Source organism: Carcharhinus amblyrhynchos, chromosome 6 (assembly GCF_965287045.1).
Source record: "Carcharhinus amblyrhynchos chromosome 6, sCarAmb.v2.hapA, whole genome shotgun sequence".
Taxonomy (NCBI): domain Eukaryota; kingdom Metazoa; phylum Chordata; class Chondrichthyes; order Carcharhiniformes; family Carcharhinidae; genus Carcharhinus; species Carcharhinus amblyrhynchos.
The window spans coordinates 101,992,149-102,013,122 of NC_137329.1; the positions used below are offsets into that span (position 1 = coordinate 101,992,149).

At 40.4% G+C, this 20,974-nt stretch overlaps 1 protein-coding gene across 1 annotated transcript in view; it reads left to right on the forward strand.

Moving 5' to 3' along the window:
- The window catches only part of tes (testis derived transcript (3 LIM domains)), a 45,740-nt gene extending 32,020 nt beyond the window's left edge, over positions 1-13,720 (forward strand). Inside the window, exons 5-7 of the mRNA XM_080191082.1 lie at positions 5,340-5,555; positions 11,957-12,115; positions 13,124-13,720. Of these exons, the coding sequence (XP_080047208.1) occupies positions 5,340-5,555; positions 11,957-12,115; positions 13,124-13,315 (567 nt within the window). The 3' untranslated portion in view covers positions 13,316-13,720. The remainder of the gene's footprint in view (positions 1-5,339; positions 5,556-11,956; positions 12,116-13,123) is intronic.
- The last annotated feature ends 7,254 nt before the right edge of the window (positions 13,721-20,974 follow it).

Consider the following 20,974-nt stretch of genomic DNA (forward strand, 5'->3'; position numbering starts at 1 on the left):
AGACTCGTCTTGTATGTTCAAAAAGTTAACCCTAATTAAAAAACTCCTGAAATAAATAAAATCCAGCAGCTAACAAGGTCAAATGAAGCAGATACTTATTGTGCATTTAGCTTAATACCTTCTATTCCCTGTCCCATTGGTAGAGCAGAAACACCTAGACCTTTACCTTGGAATTCAGGAATTCTCTCTTTGTTAAGTCAGTTATATCATCCACGCACGCACGCATAAACTCTTTGGAGTTCTGATTTGGTATGAATCCAGTGAAGCATTTCTGAGATGTTGAAGCATCCAGGAGTGTTGCCAGATGCATGAACTGTTCTCAACATGCCCATTTTTAGCAGGGCCTGAAATACCATTTGTGTCACAGTGATTGTGTAATACTGTCCGTTAACCCAGTAAAGTGGGAAGCAGAGAAAATCCAACACAACTCTCAAAGCACATTCTCACATTGCTCTGTTCAACAGTTTTTAAGTCGGACGACAGAAATGCTTTTTGACAATCAGGTCATTGTGTAACCAGAAAGAAATGACTGGCGTTATACAAGAGCCTTTCATGATTCAAGAATATCCCTCCCAAGCATTTTTGCATCCATTGAAGCGCTCTTATAGAATAAGGGCCGGGTTTCGCCTTCATGAAGACTCTTTAAAAATAGCGAACAGGGCTTGCATGCTGAATTCCTGCTCCAGTTCCAACTGATCCAGTTTTTGCCAGTGGGGAAAAGGTGCGAATCATAGGAGGACAACCCAAACTCAGGAAGGCCACTTGGACTTAATTCAGATAAACCCTATTTTGGCTCTGAAACACAGTCACAAATTTATGCAGAGGTGTAAATACAATTGAAGGGTGGATGAGACCTGCTTAAGTGTCATCTGCTCTTGAGCATGCAAAAAACAGTTTGAAGCTGTCTGTCAGAGTTTTAAAAACATCTTCTGCTGGACTGCTTTGATTGACAGGCCATTTGGTGTAGGTTAGAAAAAGTTGTTTGTGCAGTTAAGATAGCGACCTTTGACATTTCTCGGGACTGTTGTTGTCATTACTAACACTTGGCTAAATTTCCAAAGCTACGGTTGGCTCAGCAGAGTGTATTGGGTATGCAATTTGACAGTTGAAAGAAGATATTAAAGGATAGTCTGTTGACGTTTGGGTCTGAATATGTTTGTTTGCATTTATAAGACAAGGCATTTGAAGAAATTTAAAAAGCTTTCAAATGGATTTCACAGATGCCCCTTTTCAACATCTGGCACCCCAAAAAATGGTCCCTTTCCCATCCCCACCTAGAGATTACCTCCCCTTTCCACCACCAGACCTTCCACACTAATCTGGCTCTGGGCCTTACAACTTGGGGACTGAAAGCGAAATATCTGCAAGTATTTTAGCCTGGTAGTCAGTAAATCCATGATTTTTTTCCTTCCAGTTGCATGAGGTTATGCAACGCATATGAAAGTTTTTGCAGAATTGTACAGGGGTATTCCTCTATTGTCCTTAAGTATCTGACTTGTCTACAGCGGGGTAAAGCTGAGGACTGTATCACAACACAACAAAAGTAAGTGCAAAGCTCATGGAATTGAGTACAAATAGAACATTTCACAGTAACTTCAATTGCAGTGGCCTACTTGTGATGCCAATAAATAAACTTAATACATTTAATGGAAAGATAAGGCCTTAACAAAGCAAAATGGTTAAAATATTTGTTTCTTTCCTATTCATAAGCAAAAATAGAGCTGTAAAGGGGAAAAAGAAGCCTTGTCTCTCAGTATCTTTCTTGCAGAATTATATGAAGTGTGGTTTTTCACCTGCTGCCAATTCAGCAGCACCTTCAGTCATCGCACACTGCTTAGACATCAAAGTCCTGATTCTTGCGCAGTTACAAGCAATAGCCAGCAGAGGGGGGGCTTTACTTTTGTTTTAACAATGTAGAAACCAAAAGGCCCAAAACTATTTTCTATCCACACCCATTATTATCTTAGCCAGAAGCCGTTTAAATTAATTTTCAGCCATTTGGCATGGTTTGCAGCATCATTGTCTCAACAACATGTTGGTCAAATCTGACAAAAAAACTAACTATTTTAAATATCCACTGACGGATCCTTTAGTCACATCTTGAGTGTTGCATGTAAAAGTTGTATTGTGATTTGGTTCAATCTTTAGAAGCTGAGCATTCCATCAAACAGGAACTGCTTACCCTGGGATTTGGATTTGGATTTGGATTGCGTTGTTTCCATTATTTTCTCTGCAGTTTAGCCCTTCAACATGGGAAAACAAATTTAGAATGAGCATGCGAGAGAGAACTTCCAAAATTAGCCAAACGCACGGTTCCCATAACAGCTAGAATAGCCCTTTTCATTTTTCTTCCTGAATAGTTTTGGCAGGGTCTCGCACAGATACCTATTTTCTCCACTTAATGAAGGGTCCAGATTTGTTGCCGCCTCTTGCAGAATTATCAAACCCCTACAGTGCAGGAACAAGCCATTTGGCCCATCTGCACCAACATCGATCCTGCACAGGCCCTATCCACGTAACCCTTACTAATATACCTTGCTAATCCCCCCCGCCCCCCCCCCCCCCCCCCCCCCCCACTAAGGGGCAATTGAGCCTGGCCAATCCACCTAACCCACACACCTTCTGGACTGTGGGAGGAAACTGGAGCACCTGGAGGAAACCCATGCAGACATGGGGAGAATGTGCAAACTCCACACAGTCACCCCAAGGCCAGAATTGAACCGGTGTCTCTGGCACTGTGAGGCAGCAATGCTAACCACTGTGCCACCATCTTTTAAAACGCATTTGAATTCACGCTGCGGTGGATTTAGAATTGTAATATCGTATAGTTATGTGAGGATTCCGAAAGCAGCTAAGTTTTTTTTTGTTTTGACTAATTTTGTCCCTGCTCCCACTTAGTCTCGCAGTTGTCGATGTGTTGATTAAGGTTATTCCCCAGTAGGGCACTACAATGACCAATTTTCCAATTTGAGTCTCGGCGGTGAAAGAGACAGTCAGGCAGTTGTTCCCTAAGAGAACAAATCAATTGATTCTAAAGCCCACATACTTTTCTAGGATGAGTGACTGGATATAGATACAGAGCAGGACCTCTGACCTTGAACGGTCATTAATTTTAACGAGGCCTCAACAGGTTGTATAGTTTTGAGTGCTGCTGCTGCTGACTTTTTTTTTTAACTAAAATCTTTCACTCGTCGACCTATAACCACATGTTTCTAAGATTTTACTACCATAAGGGAATTTCAAATTGAGATGTTTTAGTGGGATTTATTACATATCATGTTACATTTTCATGTTTAAGTTGCTTCCTCCCTATAAATTCAACCGATAAAAGATCTTGCTTCCTAGCAAAAATGGAACATTTAATGACGCACACTCACTGCGTACCCCTCCCCCCCTGCCCCCATCTTCATCCACCCTTATATATAGCGTTAAATGAGGCACAACCTCAGGCTAAAGGGATGATTCTTTAAAACAGAGATGAGGAGGAATTTCTTCAGCCAGAGAGTGATGAATCTATGGAACTCTTTGCCGCAGAAGGCTGTGGAGGCCAGGTCATTGCGTGTCTTCAAGACAGAGATTGATAGGTTCTTGATTGATAAGGGGATCAGGGGTTATGGGGAAAAGGCAGGAGAATGGGCATGAGAAAAATACCAGGTTACGTAAATTGCCCTTAGTGTCAGGGTAAATATGAGGTTACGGGAGTAAGGCCTGGGAGAGATGATTGTTGGTGCAGACAAAATGGCCTGAGTGGCCTCTTTTTGCAACGTAGGGTTTGTATTATTCTATGGTCTGGCCTACATGTGACTCTAGACCCACAATATTATCCCCCCAGTCTTTAACTCTTCGTGAAGATCAAGATGTGAAATCAGTTTGGGCAGAGATAAGAGATGAGGGAAAAAATTCACTGGGAGTATTGGGGGGCATCCGAGAAAGGTGCATCAATAATCTTGAGCAACTTTAACCTTCAGATGGGCAAATCAAATTGGAAAAGGTTGCATTTAGGATTACTTCATAATGTATGGTCTTTTGGTAGTGTAGAACTTGAGTTTTTCAGAAACATGGGCCGGTATTTTACAACCTTGCTCAGGCAAGTCTTGTAAAATCCCACCCAAGGTTAACAAAGAATTCTGTTCTGTGAACCACACCTAGAATTAGGGCAAGCGAAGCAGTCAAATTCTGGCCATGCTGTTGAAATTTTTCACCTTGCACTCATCAGGTCAGATCCACAAGAATACCAATTGCATGAAAGGAGCATGCTGATTGGCTGGCAAGTGGACTTTGCTTTGTAGGGGTGTTGCCGTGGAGAATTCACCAGGGATTAGTTAACTGCAAAGTTTTTGTATAAATTAATTAACTCCCTCATTTTGAATTTATTTACCAAAGCATTGCGACAATAGTAGAAAATCAGGTGACAAAAGGGAAGAAGGAACTTGAAACAACCTTCACAAGAAAAAGTACGAGACGTATTAATGGGATTAAAGGCCATTGAAAAATATGAAGTTAGCTCCTTTTGATAGGAAGAATAGAAAAACAAAATATTAAACGGAGTGTTACAGAAAAAACTGACACTATTCATGACACAAAGTTGACATGCAGATATAGCAAGTAATTAGGAAGGCAAATGGGATGCTGACCTTCAATACAAAGTGGGTGGAGTATTAAAGTAGGGAAAACTTGTTACAAGTGTACAGGTTGTTGGTGAGATGGCATGTAGAATACTGTGAGCAGTTTTGATTTCCTTACTTGGAGGTTATAATGACATTTTAAAAGCATATTCACTTGACTGATTCCAAAATGATTGTCACTGGGGGAAATGTTAAGCAGGTCGGGCCAGTGCAGATTGGAAATGTAGCAGAGTGAGAGGTGATCTTACTGAAGTGTACAAGATCCTGAGGAGACGTGGTAGAGTCAATGATAGGGGATGTTTTCCTGGAGTGGGAATCTAGAGAACTGTGGAAATAATTCAAAATTTGGGTGCATTTGTTTAAATTAGAAAGGAGAAAGAATTTCTTTTCTTGGGGGTGTTGATTATTTGGAATTCTCTACCCCAAAGAGCTGTGGAGGTCGAATCATTGAATATATTCAAGGCTGAGAAAGACAGATTCTTGAATTATTGGGGAACAGGCAGAAAAGTGGGAGTTGAAGCCCAGATCAGATGAGCTTTGATCTGGTTAAATGGCAGAGCAGGCTCAAGGGACTATTTGCCTCATTGCTGCTCCTATTTTCACGTTCTTAGCTGGATGCCTTAACTTTGTTTCTATAACCGTGTAACGTATTTTCAGCCATTTAAGCATCGTCTGATGATTCATTTGCTGAATTGAGTTTTGTTCTTGTTTTAGGCATGCTTCCGTTGTAAGTTGAACATGAAGGAGGGTGACCCGGCGGTATACGCAGAGCGGGCTGGTTACGACAAGCTGTGGCACCCCTCTTGTTTTGTCTGCTGCGTCTGCAGTGAGCTGCTGGTGGATATGATCTATTTCTGGAAGAAGGGCAAACTCTACTGTGGTCGTCACTACTGTGACACCGAGAAGCCACGTTGTGCTGGCTGTGATGAGGTAGGAACAAAATCTATTAACTTATCAAAACTCCAGAACATGTACAATTCCAGCTTTATTTAAACATGTGTGCACTGAAGCATGGGGAGGCCAAGTATACAGACGAAATCTACTCTGGGACAGTTTTAACTAGTGTAGCATTATTTAAATAAGTATATAATTTCTGAATGCCTGTTTAAGCCTGTTTAAACCTGCAAAACCTGACCGCAATTTGTTGCATCTTGGGATTTGGCGGCTGTAAAATCCCAAGTGCCAACTTGAATTTTAGCCACCATCTTACTCTAATCCTGACCTTCAGAAGAACGCAAAGCATAAGACCACAAGCTTTGACCAAGAGTCATCTGGACTTGGAAATGTCAGCTCTTTTCTCTCCTTACAGATGCTGTCAGACCTGCTGAAATTTTCCAGCATTTTCTCTTTTGGTCAGAAGAGCACAGGATTTAGTAACAGAATAAGGCCGTTCAGCCCATCAAGTATGCTGTGCCCTTCAATCATGGCCAATATGTTTCTCGACCCCATTCTCCCACCTTTTCCCCATTACCTTTTGATCCTCTTGCCAATCAAGAATCTATCTATCTGACTTGGGTAACATCTAATAATCAAGCGATGATTTACAAATTTTGTAGAAATATCACTAAACGACTGCTGAAAATCTCAAAATACATTTCAGTGAAACCAATGTTATGCCGTTGCCCCAATAATCTTTTTATATCATTGAAACACATTTCCATTAACCATATAAAGACTAATATCCAGTACTGGCTGGCAGTTGTTGGAAACGCTCTGCAGGCCTGTGAAGAGATAAACAGTAAAATGTTCCCATTGTGCCATGTCATTTGCCAAATCATTTTTCCAGTGTATGTGTATGCACATAAATTTCTCTTGTGTGATTGACATGCTAAATTGTCCCTCAGTGTACCTGAACAGGTGCTGGAGTGTAGCAACTAGGGGATTTTCGCAGTAACTTCATTGCAGTGTTAATGTAAGCCTACTTGTGACAGTACTGATTAACCTTTAAACTTGCCCAACAAAAGAAACCTGGTGCATTTTGTGATCTTGCATAGATATTGTTGCTTTGTGACAAAGACCATTTTGCCCAAGTTTCCTTTTTCAACTAGAGTTTGATTTTATATTACCAGATGTTGAGCATGTGGCATTATCCAAAGGACAAGCAGAAACCTTTGTAATGGTTTCACTTACCAGAATGACCTTAGCCCCTGTAATAACCTCTAGACTTTTTAAAAAAATAGAAGAAATGCTCAAATTGCAGCCTAGCTGTCAATAGCAGAATGGAATTATTAGAAGTAAGCAGTATTAAGAGACTATACACTATTTTCAAAGAATCTGTAACCTAACTCTCTCTCCCATGTTAGAAAAGCAACAAAAGGCACAGTGCTTTGCTCCCTCTTCTAGACCCAAAAGATAGCCTGTGCTGGAATCTGTAGATGGAGTAATAACACAAACAGTTCTGCAGGGTAGAACTGAGTGTGCTGCTGCCAGTATAGCCCCCAGGTCCTTGGGATTTGAAGTTGAAAACTAGAATATAGAAAATCAAAAAGTTGCTTTCCTTAACTAAATCAACCAGTGTCTGCAAAGACACCCAAAATACTTCCTTAACCTCTATATTTTTAATAATTAATGGCACATGGGTGTTGTGGCTGGCCAGCATTTATTCCCCATCCTAGTTTCCCAAGGGCAGTTCAGAGTCATAGAAATCATAGAATTCATAGAAACCTTACAGTGCAGAAGGAGGCCATTCAGTCCATTTGAGTCTGCACCAACAACAATGCTACCCCCATATCCCATATTTACCCACTAATCCTTCCTAACCTACACATCTCATGACTCTAAGGGGCAATTTCTTTTTCGTGTGCATGGCCAATCGACCTAACCCGCACATCTTTGGACTGTGGGAGGAAACCCACGCAGACACAAGGAGAATGTGCAAACTCCACACAGACTGTTACCCAAGCTGGCAATTGAACCCGGGTCCCTGGAGCTGTGAAGCAGCAGTGCTAACCACTGTGCCACCGTGCCACCCAATCACATTGCTGTGGCTCTGGAGTCACACGTAGGCCAGACCAGGTGAGGATGGCAGATTTCCCTCCCTAAAAGACAGTAATGAACCAGATGGGTTTTTCTGACAATCGGCAATGGGTCATCAATAGGTTCTTGATTCCAAATGGTTTTGTTTTTGTTGAATTTAAATTTCACTATCTGCTGTGGCAGGATTTGAACCCAGTTTCCCAAAACATTGGCTAGGTTTCTGAATTAATAGTCTAGTGATAATACCACTAAGCCGTCTCTGGGAATGTGAAACCACAGTCCAGTTATATGTGTTGAAAATGCTTCAGTAATTTAGTAGTGCGCACAGTTCATGTGAAGCAACTCCCACTTGCTTCAGATTTAAATGTACTTTTAAAAAGTGGTGTTTTGTATATCAAGTGGAAAGTCAGTTATTGGGAACCAAATTCAGAGGAATGAACATCATCTCAATTCCTCAGCGAAAAGTGTAAACTTTCTGATGTAAAATTTCTCCATTTATATAAATTCTGTATTTTCTTTTGAAAATCCTTTTGGTTGCCATTTTGAGCTCTTCCCTAAACAGAGGACTTGGAATAAGGTTTGTAGGGTAATTACCTTGTTTTTAAGACGTACAAATGATAATTGAACTTTATGTATAGAATCCTACAGTGCAGAAGAAGCCCATCAAGCCTGCACTGACCACAATCCCACCCTGGCCCTATCCCCATAATCCCATGCATTTTCCCTAGCTAGTCCCCCTGACACTAAGGGTCATGGCCGATCCACCTAACCTGCACATTTTAAATATTTTCTTTTTATCAAATGCTTGAGACTTTTTTTTAATCAGGTATGTGTGCTTTTACGAAAGGCCTCAGGGTAGAACTGATTGAGATTCCCAGAGTTGTCACGGCCTGCTGGTAAAATTATCAGGCTGTGGCCTACAACGCCCAACATGTATGTGTCTCAGGGTCTCAAAAGAAAGCATCTCCAGGATTCCTACGCTTTTTGTATCAATGGAAAACTAATCTCAGCGACAATCTGCAGGGCAACCATTTTTATAAGCAGTTTTATTCAGTTGTCGCCTTGTTCAAAGTGTAGAACAGCAAAAGCCAGGTTAAGCTGTGAACACATTAACTTTTTTTCTGAGGTAACCCTGAAATGAAAAGTAGTGTACATTTATATTAGTTCATCCTGCGCAATTAGAGTGACTGTTAGAGAGAAGAAGCATTTTCTATTTTCTCATATTGTATTCTAAGTGGCTTTAATAGTCTACTCTTTTTATGTTTACATTGAGAGTTGAAGACAATTATTGTTCATATGCAAAGTAGCAAGCTGCAGAAAGAATTCAATGTTCCAACTTGGCAGAAGGCTTAGAATATAGATCCTGAATTAAACATGAGTATTGAAATATAACATTTTGTAACATTTAATATTTGGTAAAGAAGAAAATACACAAGTGGGCTTCATTTTACATTTTCTGACACTAAAATAAAAAGACTGCAACTTAGAGAGGTCCCTCCTATTGTACAAAGATAATTTATTTACACTACTGTGGTTCACTGCACCTGCAATGGGTCATGAGAAACAATGGCTTGTCTATTGGGGATTTCCTTCTTTCTAAATTCTAACCTCTCCATACTTCAAAATGGCTATCCACTTCCGCTTGCAGTAGAGTAACTTCTGAATTACCATGAAAACCCCAATAAGAGTTCAACTTCTGCTTTGTAATGCTGACTTCCTGTAACCTCTCAGATTTACCAGTGAATCTCGAGATATCTGACTCCCAGTGCACACCTCAGAGTGTAGGTTGGTCTGCGACGCATGTTCTGTCCATATGTCAGCTGGAGGCAATGGCCTAGAGGTATTATCCCCAGACTATGAATTCAGAAACTCAGCTAATATTCTGGGGACCTGGGTTCGAATTCTGCCACAGCAAGTGGTGGAATTCTAATTCAATTTTTTTAAAAAAACCTGGAATTAAGAATCTATTGATGACAGTGAAACAATTGTTGATTGTTAGAAAAAACCATCTTGTTCACTAATGTCCTTTTTAGGGAAGGAAATCTGCCATCCTTACCTTGCTTGGCCTACATATCACCCCAGAGCCACTGCAATGTGGTTGACTCTCAACTGTCCTCAAGCAGCTAGGGATGGGCAATTAGTGCTGGTTAGCCAGCAACACCATCCCCCACAAATGAATTTTTTAAAAACTGCCCAAAGTCTTCAAAGTATGTTGTTGACATATTGATTTCCATTTTATCATGTAAAATCTTCAAATCATTGCCCAGAACTTATAACTGTTACAATGCATGGAATTTTGCAACGCAGCAGAGATGTTGCAAAGAAATAATCACATGTTGTATTAGTATGATAGTTTGGAAAGGTCTTGAGACACACTATCTGTAAAAAATTTTTTGCACTCTTTCTCTTATTTCCATGGGCCATGTATCTCCCGTGGTTGCAAGCACATGCAGGGGAACCTATTCTAAAGCAAAACAGCCACTGGGGGACACAGACAAACAGGCACTCAGACTCACTCATTAAGTTATTGCTTTGCAGAGGTGTGGAGCCAAAAAGATGGAACTGGATACATTTAAAGTGAAGATCAAGTCTGCAATGAGCTCTTGTAGCACACACCCCTCCTCTTCATTCTTACTTAAAAACAGAAAATGCTGGAAAATCTCAGCAGGTCTGACAGCATCTGTGGAGAGAGCACAGAGCTAATGTTTCAAGTCTTAATGACTCTTTGTCAGAACACTGAAGTGCTCTGATGAGGTTAGTTGGGGTATGGGCATAACATGCATCAAAGTCCACCTACGGTCTAAGGTGAGCACTAAAAGTTAGAATAACTTGGGTTTTACTAGTAAGTCTGAAATATTACAGGAAATCTGCATTGCAAGTCCCTCAGACTTGAAGCATTAACTCTGTTCCATGGTACTACCTGGCCATCTCATTCACCACTTGGGGCTGTACTTACCTGTGTGACTCTGGTGTGGTCATCATGGCTGGTTTGCATTCTTGAAAACTAATAATGAATTGCGCTGGTGTGACACTCTGCTGGCTGGTTGGGGGGAGGGGGTGGGGAGTACCAGCATTAAGCCCACTGCTGATATTTAATATGTTATAAACTTGCGTCTCTTTTGGGTGTGAACCTGATCATGTCTTCAGGGAGACTGGAAAGATCAGATTCAGAAATCAGAGGCACAAATCCTGCTTCTAGCCTCTTGTGAGAATCGGTGGCCATTATGGGATTGTGGCCATGGCCAGCGCCATTATATTTTGTAACTGTTTGAAGATACAGAAAAATTGTGACATTGATATTCTGTGTTTAACTCCACACCTGTCATTGTGACTCCTCCCACTATTGCCCTTTTACAATTTTTGATTCTCTAGACTTCTTCCCAACCACCCCCCTGCCCCTTTTTAAATCACCTCAGAAATATCTATTTAGAGGTACAGCTTTCAAAGGCTTAATGTTTGGTTCTAGAATATATAATCTGACATACAAAAGCTTATTCATTCCTTATGAAAATTATGTTCTTAGGATTGTTTCCATTTTCATTGCAGAGTGGATGATGTGCATTAAGCAAATTCCTTTTGAACATTACATATTCTGGCACTTTGCAGTGCATCTATCTTTTGTGATTTTTAATACCTTAGACAGATGTTTTATTCACTCATGGGATGTGGTCATTGCTGGCTGAGTCAGCGATTTATTATCCATCCCTAATTGCCCTTTGAACTAGGCCATTTCAGGGGGCATTTAAGAGTTAACCACAATGCTGTGGCCCTGGAATTGCATGTTGACCAGACTAAGTAAGAACCCAGATTTCCATCCCTAAAGGACATTAGTGAAACAGATGGGTTATTACAACAATGGTTTTATGGTCATCATTAGACTTTTAATTCCAATTTTTTTTTATTATTGACTTCAAATTTCACCAAATGCCGCAGTGGAATTTGAACCTGGGTCCCAGAGCATTACTCGGGGACTAATGGATTATTAGCCGGAGCGAGGCAACTTCTTGAAAACTGTGTCCAGCATACCTTTTTAATTTTATTTTTTACACTTGTTCAATGTTCCTAAAACTTCACTCTAACTCTTTTAAAAACTCTATCAGTACTTTAATTCAATCGCTTAATCTATCTCTACATGTTAGCTATGACTGTAACACTAAATTCTGCACTCTCTCATTTCCTTCTCTATGAACAGTATGCTCTATTTGTATAGCATGCAAGAAACAATATGTTTCACTGTATGCTATTATATGTGACAATAATAAATCCATTCCACTATGCCACTGCCTCCCTTGCATATTGTGAATGTAGAATTATGTGCATTTATTCTCTTAATGCTTGTTTCTCTCATTCCCTAGTTGATTTTCAGCAATGAATATACCCAAGCTGAAGGCCAGAATTGGCACTTGAAGCATTTCTGCTGTTTCGAATGTGACTGTGTCCTTGCTGGAGAAATTTACGTGATGGTGAATGACAAGCCTGTCTGCAAACCTTGCTATGTGAAGCTTCATGCTGCGGTAATGTACCTTGCCAGAATATTTGAATTTATAACAGGGAGATTATAAAGCTACAAATGATCGTATTGAAGATTGATTCCACCCTTAAGCTTTACTTATTCTTCCAGACTTGAGGGATTTTCAATGTAACCTTTACCAATGATGCAGCTGCCATAGCTGTTTGTGCACAGGTATTTTTTAGTCCTTCGAGTTTTGTAAATGTACTTCTCTTTGCAGTTTCAAATCAATTTAGCCAAAAACATATCTAATGTGCACAAACAGTGATGCCAAAGTTCTTGATTTTAAAATTTTCCAGTTGGCTAATTATCTGTAGTAAAGCATAGAAAGTGGCCATTCAGCCATTCGAGCCCCTACTAATTCCTCGAACATTTCCTCATAATTTTGCAATTGTTTCTCCTTTGAGTATTAATTCAATTCTCTTTTAAAATCTACGGTTGAATCAATTTGCAGTACCTTATCGGGCTGTAATCAATAATTGTGTAAAAAAAGTTTTCCCTGATTATTTACCCAGTCACTTTATTCTTGTACCACATCAAGTTTATTCAACAGGTTTACCATCTATCTAAAAATTATTTTTGGATACAACCATTTAATTCTGTAAAGGTAGAAGTGAAATTGTAGTAATTGAGATTGGTTTACAACTCTGTTCACTTGCAGACCCAAGATATCAACCCACTTTTTCTGTGATCTTATTCACTTTAATAATTCTAAATTTTTGAGTGACTCTGCTCCCAGTTGGAATTGCTTCTAACACAACCACTTTTGGGAGAACCTTGGGAGTGTCACTTTCTGGCATAGCTTAGAAGCTGCTTCTCGTGAGCTGAGGAGGTCAGAGAAAGATGCCCAAGGTTAGAACATGAGCAAACTGACAGCAGCGGGCAAGTCAGAATGCAGTCAGGAACATAAATATCTAAATCTTGCACATTGCTACGCAATACATTTTGATAAATGCTAATGTCAACGCTGTACCGCTGAATTTTCTTTCTCTGCATCAATGTCTAATTGTAGGTGTGCCAGTGTTGTCATAACGTCATTGATCCTGAGGCCCAGCGTGTTACATATGGGAACTACAACTGGCATGCCTCGCCTGACTGCTTCCTGTGCTCCTGTTGCAGCAAGTGCCTGATAGGTCAGAAGTTCATGCCACTGGAAGGAATGCTCTTCTGCTCCGTGGAGTGCAAGAAGAAGCTGATGTCTTAAAGAAGTGGCGGGATTAATGGCAACAAGTTTAAATGCTGGTTACAGTGCTCCTTTTCTTCCAATCTAGCTTCTATTGCTAGGGTATTATAAATTGAGGAATTGCTGTTTTATCACAAAATATAAGCATTTGTTAATGATGAGACGTGACATTGAAAGGGTACTACGTTGCATGATCATGCCTAAGGAATCTATAATGCATTATGATGAAATCACCTCTTTTATTAATAATTCAGTGTACATTTCATGAGAAGCAGCTGTATGTTTAGAAGATCAAAGCTGGAAATCTCATAATAAAAATGCATTCTCTTTTGATACCTAGAAAAATATCTGTCCAGCTGAGACTGGAGCTTATATGTACTTTCTTGGGCTCAAAATAAAATTTGACTTGATCTGTTTTTCACTAAATGTTTGGTATTTCAGGCTTATGTTTCTCTGTTGGACATCTTGTTGTAACTAAAGCGCAAAGGCCTAGGAATTCAAATCGCCCCTTTGAAAACCTGTGTGCTGCACGTATCTTTTAATGCTGGCAACTCCTCATCATGACTCTAGTAACAGCCAATGCTATTGGCTGCCTGCCTGTTTCAGGAAACCTGTGGGGAGTTCAAAGATCAGACTTCACTGGCAAAATTGTAGTGAGACATCTTCCCATGATGGAAATTACCATCCCAGCAAATCTACAGGAATGGCATGGGGGTGGCTGAAGGGAGAGAGAGCATGACGAAAAGAATGAATTAATTCCAGCTGCTATCCTGTGTTGCCTGTGCTATTTATGACTCTGGGAAAATCCTGAGGGAATTCTCATTTTAGTGAATTATTTTCCCTCTGAAAATTTATTGATGTCTCTTTGGGTATTTGTGCTTGCTCTGATCTTCTACATTGAGAGTCTGATGAACTTCCATTTCTCGACTGCTCTTCACTCAACCACTCGAAAGCGCACAGGAGAAATCAATGCATCAGGTATTCCTTAAATTGGTGCAGTGCAGCCTTGCATCAGTGCTGTTGAGCAATAATAATTGGTAAACAATACTCCAAGGGCAGAGAGATATAATCATCCAAGACAAGTTAGAATTCATAATGCATTTCGGAACACAAAAGGTAGAAGTAGTGAGTAGGCCACCAGGCCCTTCAAGCCTGTCCTGCCATTCAATATGATCATGGCTGATCTATGCCGGTCTCAACTCCTCCTCTGTGCCATTTTCCTCATAGCCCTCTATTCTGCAATCTGTCAAATATTTATCTACCTCCTCTTCAAATAATGATTCATCCTCCACTACCATTTGGGATGGAGAATTCCGGAAATTCACTTTGCTCTACAAGAAATTTCTGCACACCTCAGTTTTAAATGAGCGGCCCTTTGTTTTGTAGCTGTGTCCCCTTGTTCTAGACTCTCTCCAGTGTAAACATCTCCCCATCTACCCTGTCAAGCCCCCTCAGGATCTTGTGTGCTTGAATAAGGTCACCTCCTCAATCTTCTAATCTCCAAGGAATACAGACCCAGACTATTTAGTTCCTCATGAGAGGACACCTCTCTCATTTCTAAGAATTAGTTTGTGAATTTCCTTGGGAGGAATCCAAATGTTATATCCATTTCAGATAAGTGGACCAAAACTGTATGCAGTATTCCAAGTGAGCCTCATCGACAGCCTTGACAATTGCAACACAACCTCCCTATTTTTAAACTCAAAGGCCAAAATGCTGTTTGCCTTAACTACTTGTTGGACCTGCCTGCTTGCAACTTGTGATTCATGCACTAAAACACCTAGGTCCTTCTGTACTCATCTGCAATCTCTCTTCATTTGGATAATAATCTGCCTTTTGATTTCTCCTACCAAAGTGCATGACCTGACACTTGCCCACATTTAACTCCAATGCCAGGTTTTCACCCAGTCATCCAATCTATCTACATCCCATTGCAGAATTGCAATATCCTCATCACAACATGCCCTTCCATCTTTGTATCATCAGCAACTTTGGAAACCTTGCATTTTGTTCCCTCCTCCATGCCATTAATGCAAATAGTGACCAACTGGGGGCCAAGAAGTGATCCCTATGATGCTCCACTAGTTACAACTTTCCATTTGAAAAGGATCCATTTATTCCAAGTGGTGTTCTGCCCAAATGTAAATGCAACACCCATTTAATGTAGCAGTGAGGTTACTTACTTTACATACACATTGGTTACTACTCCTGCCATTTTGTAAAGCAACAGGACAAACAAGTCAAATGCTGACCAAGGGAACCAGTCCAATTAGTTCTTGATTAATTGGTACTGTGAAAGTTGTGTACCTTTTATTACTTAACCTCCAAATGTCTTCAATTTCTGAAGAATGACTTTGGCTCTTGTATTTTCTCTGAGATCAATGTAACATAAATATAATAGGTGGGACTCTCCTAAAAAAAGTGTCGAAGTCGCATAAAAACTGGAGTAAATCCCGTTGGCTTTTTCAGAGGAACTTTCAAAATGAATCTTCCACACTCTGTGCATTGGCGGGTATATCATTAAAAATCTGGGGGTAGGGCCTATTTGCGCTGGTGAGGCCAGCAGCATAGCACTGAGCGGGCCACTGCACGTGCGCCAATCTGTCAGTGCTGAGATCAGCATATGCACAGTAGCACCACACTGCTGCCCTCCCAATCACTGTCCAGCTTGACCACTGGCCAGCCCCGTAACCGTGCATTGCTGCCTCTCCCCCCACCCCTGCAGAGCAGCACAACGGGCTGGGAGAATCACTCCCAACTAAGATCAATAGATGAATAAAATGAAAATTTGTGATCAGGTGTTCTAACCTCTCTATTCATTTCTTTCACACACTATTCCTCATGATTTTTAATATTGGCCCAAATTTTATCATGTTTCACTTTTAAGTTGCTTTTCAATTGGGTCTATTTATCCACAGAATTCTGTTCTTTTGAGACACAATTTATCATAACAATATATCTGCTTTGTTCTCAATCTGTTTAACAATTATTCACTGACGATCTATAATTTCCTTTGCTAGCGTTTTCTGTCTCATTCCATTTGTGTTAATTTCACTGAAAATAACTAATACCAGTCTAATACACTTAAGTATTCATTATTCCTTCCACTATTTATATAACAAGTAAAAAAAAACTTATTGAATTTTAGTCATGACAGATACCCAGTACATTTCTATACACAATGGATATACTGTAATCTACTAGGCTTGTGCCTGTAATATATGGGGTTAATGCTCTGGATGCGTTATCACTGTTCCAGAGATAGTAACAATCAGAATTTCCTACATGAGAAACAATGCAACTTACATTAGCAAATTTATCACTCCAATGTGTCGATCTGTTATTTATTGCCATACTGAAAACTATTGAAGTGAAATGCAAGGGATGGAATTAAAGACAAAATTTGAACATGAAATGCTTTTAATCCTGTTGTTAGGAATCCTGCTGCTCCGAGGGTATCCCAAAATCCAGAAGGGTAACCAGGAATGCCACTTGTTAAGTATATATTTTGCAATTTAATATATTGTGAGGAAAACACGCAAGAAAGGCCAGAATACAAAACTCGATTAACTACAGTAATGGCCACACACACTCACTTTTGTGAATGAAACCCGTTCTATTTCAAGCTGCGTTTGTAAACCCTGAGAATGTCCCTTTACCTAAAACAACATCCCATGATATTTAACTTTGCAAGCCAAATAGTTACCACACACGATTTGTATCTTTATGTTAGGACGCTCTTCTTCTGGTTCAGTGTAGACTCTTTGAAGTTTCAACTTAGACGCCTGCTGCAGAAGAGCTTCAGTTAGGCGTGGCTATGATCCTAACTGCTCCTCAGCTGTATTCCTCTCACTTCTACATGGAAATATAGAAGATAGGAGCAGGAAGCAGCCATTCCAGCCTGCACCACCATTCGTTACGATCATGGCTGATCATCCAACTCAATAGCCTAATCCTGCTGTCTCCCCATAACCTTTGATCCCATTCGCGCCAAGTGCTATATCCAGCTGCCTCTTGACTACGTACAATGATTTGGCATCAACTACTTCCTGTGGTCATGAATTCCATAGGTTCACAACTCTTTGGGTGAAGAAATGTCTCTTCATCTCTGTCATAAATAGTTTACCCCGAATCTTCCAACTGTAACCCCTCGTCCTGGAACACCCTCCCTGCATCCACTCTGTCTAATCCTGTGAGAATTTTGTAAGTCTCTGAGATTCCCCCTCATTCCACTGAATTCAATCCTAATCTAGTCAATCTCTCCTCAGACATCAGATCTGAAGCAACGTAGAAATACCACTAAATATCAGTTTACTGCTAAGCTAATTTGCATATCAAAAAGCCTTTCAGAGCAGCTAAACCCTTAACATTTCCCTTTTACCCATTTTTTAGATCTTTATTACATCCATGCTTCTTGACATTGTAACAATAGCAGCTGTGGGTTTCGTTGAGTTCTTGTGTACCAGATTAAAATTGGATCATGTACTTCTGCTATGCATTTCTCAATGAGTTCAGCACATACTGATTTCTTTCCCATGTAGTATGATTTGATTTATTCCTCAGTTCCATATCAATGAGTACCTGAAGCAGCACACAAGTTCCTGTTGCCAGTTCTTGAATTAGATTTTTTTAACCCTTTTTTTCATAGGGCTTGAATGTCGCTCAAGCCATGTGGGATGGCATGGTGCACAGTCGTCAGCACTGCTGCCTCACAGCGCCAGGGACCTGGGTTCAATTCAGGGCTTGGGTCACTGCCTGTGCTGAGTCTGCACATTCTCCCCATATCTGCGTGGGTTTCCTCAGAGTGCTCCGGTTTCCTCCCACAATCTGAAAGACGTGCTGCTGAAGTGTATTAGCCACGCTAAATTCTCCCTCAGTGTACAGGCACTGGACTGTGGCAACTAGGGGATTTTGCAAATCCCCCGTAGTATCAATAAGTGGCAATGAGTGACCATCCGCACTTCTGACCCCCACCCCCTCAAACACACACACACACAATGAAGCCAGGTATGTAGAGTATGACCTCACCATTATCTTATGTCAGAGAAAATGGGCAGTGCTGGGAAAGTGGAAAGGATCCTGGGATCAGGTTCCTCCCACCATTTTTAAATGGCTTGGAGTCAGCCCAACTCTACAAAAATCAAGACCGTATTCTTTACAGATAAACAGACCAACAAACAGGAATGAGAACAGTCTGTCCACCCACCTTCAGTAGTGAAGTAACTAATATATAGATCTAGTATCATTCTGATGTTTGATTATTTCATGAACAAACTCTATTTTAAAGTTCATGTTCCATGTTTATAAAAGACTAAGCTCATTCCTTATTCCGAGTACAAAATATTTTGGCAGGTCTCTGGAAAAGTTTAAAAGGTAATAAAATTCAGTGGAAGAATGCATTGGTGCCATACAGGGCTGTAAAACTAATAAATGCCAGTGCACTATAGTGTGGTATGTAACAGGCCATTATGAGGGACGATCAAGAGTTTAATTAAATACCATTAAGTCTGCTTAAGATGTGTGGTGGAAGCAATTTGTTCTGAACCCAAATTATAAGCCAGTAGTTACCTTGTTATTCAGTGACAGTTTGAGTGGAGGTGTTTGGTGAAATATTTTTTCTAATGGTCCTTGAATATTCTATACTGTTAGAGCATCATTTAACACTGAATATTTGACAAGACAGATGTATTATTTAGCATTTGAACTTGAACCCTTGAAGCCTTCTGGTCATATTTTATCTATACTGGATGCATCAATATACAGTTAAAATAACTTCTGCAGCATTGAAAATGCACATTTGAAGTCCCTGTATTTGGGACAGCATGGTGGCACGGTGGTTAGCACTGCTGTGCACAATACTGGGGACCTGGGTTCAATTCTCAGCCTGGGGTCTGTGTGGAGTTTGCCTGTTGTCCTCATGTCTGCATCGGTTTTCTCCCACAATCCAAAGATGCGTGGGTTAGATGGATTGGCCAGGCTAAATTGCACATTAGTGTCCCAGGACCTGTAGGTTAGAGGGATTTGTGGGGTAAGGGTTTGGGTGAGAAGATCTGTTGGAGAGTGGGTGCAGACTTGATTGACTGCACTGTAGGAAATCTAATTAGGCCTTAAACACTAAGCCTTTCCTGAGGTCAAATTTTGCATCTTGGCTGGTTTATGTTGGAAGCAATAGAAGATTATTAGAAGAGGTGGGGGAGAGGGGAGGGGGTATGGCAGAGAGGGAACGGGAGAATGGTGTTGTGGGAGAGAGGGGGGTGTTTCAGAAGGAGGCGGGTGGAAGAGGAGAGGGAGGTGTGTGGCAGAGAATGGGGTGGGGGTTGGGGACCCACCCTCAGGATTGATCTATTTCACCTGCCAAATCAGATAATGATAAGATAAATGAGACAACCTACGTTAACAAAAAAAGCTGGAAAATAATGAATCTTCCAAGAATAGCTAATGTTCTGCTTTCCCAAAAGAATGTTAATGTTTATAGACCCAATGTGCAGGTTTGGAGGACATTCTGTTTTAATGCCAAGCAACATAAATCACAAATGGGATTTCTTCTCAGAAGTGCATTTCTTTAAGTTGAAACTGGTAACTGCAGATTTAGTTCCAGCCAACAAATAGCTCATTTAATGTTGATTCCAGCTCTGCTCTTCTGAAATTCCCCTCCTACCCATTAAAACATTAGTGTTCTGAGAATGCAAGAAGGAATGTTTGCACTTTCTAAACATTTAAGTCAACTGTGAGTAATTTTTTAAAGTGTTCAATAGATCCGTTAAACCTTCCCATAGCCAAATTCAACACTGCATTCGACTTACACCAAGGAGCAGGAAACCACCTTCTTGATGGAGCGCTGCCTGCTTCACTCCAAAAGCAGGTTGAATTTTTATCCAGATCTATCTGCAGTTTTAGTATTGCTGTGTGGCAGAGATTACAGGGCAAAAACACCCCCTTATATCTGAAAAAGGTAGCGGCTAGATCCAGAAGATGAAATAAATTGCTGCAGCTGTTTCTGTTACTTTAAAATAACATTGGTGACTCTACACCTTTTGAGGTCAAGCTGAGGAGGTTCTGCCGACATGTACCATTTGCAGTGAGGATCGTGTTGTTTGTGCCTTACCGTCAGCTGGGGATCAGGGCTTCATCCTTGAAGGAGAGGAGCTGATATTATTTGTAAGGAAGACAGAGTTTTGAAGGACATTGTGACTGAGTTTATTGTCAATGTGCTGAGTGGATTGTGGATCTACTTCGTAAGACCTGTCTTGGTTGTACCTTCCATTCAATGTGCAATTTATTGTTGATAGCTGACCGCAATTTGCCTGTTAATTAATGTTTGACTTATGTTGATTCTTGATGTTAGAGTATAGGAGGTAATCTAAAATAATATTTAGCGTTTGCTTTGTTTGACTGTTGTATAGTAAAAGTTCTTCTGTTTTATGCAGTGGAATTTCATGGCTTCAATCATTTAGTAAAGAACTGGGATTTTGGATTTTTGACTGAAAAGCTTCAGGGGGTCAATAAGTGAATTATTCACACAAACAAACCTGGTGTCTGTACTGGTCTTGTAATCACAGCATTTAACCAGCTGATTCAGTTGAGTTCCTGATTAATGGTAAACACCCAGAAATGTTGTTGGTGGGGAAACCAACAATGGTAATCCCACTGAATGTCAAGGAGAAGTAGTTAGACTCTCTC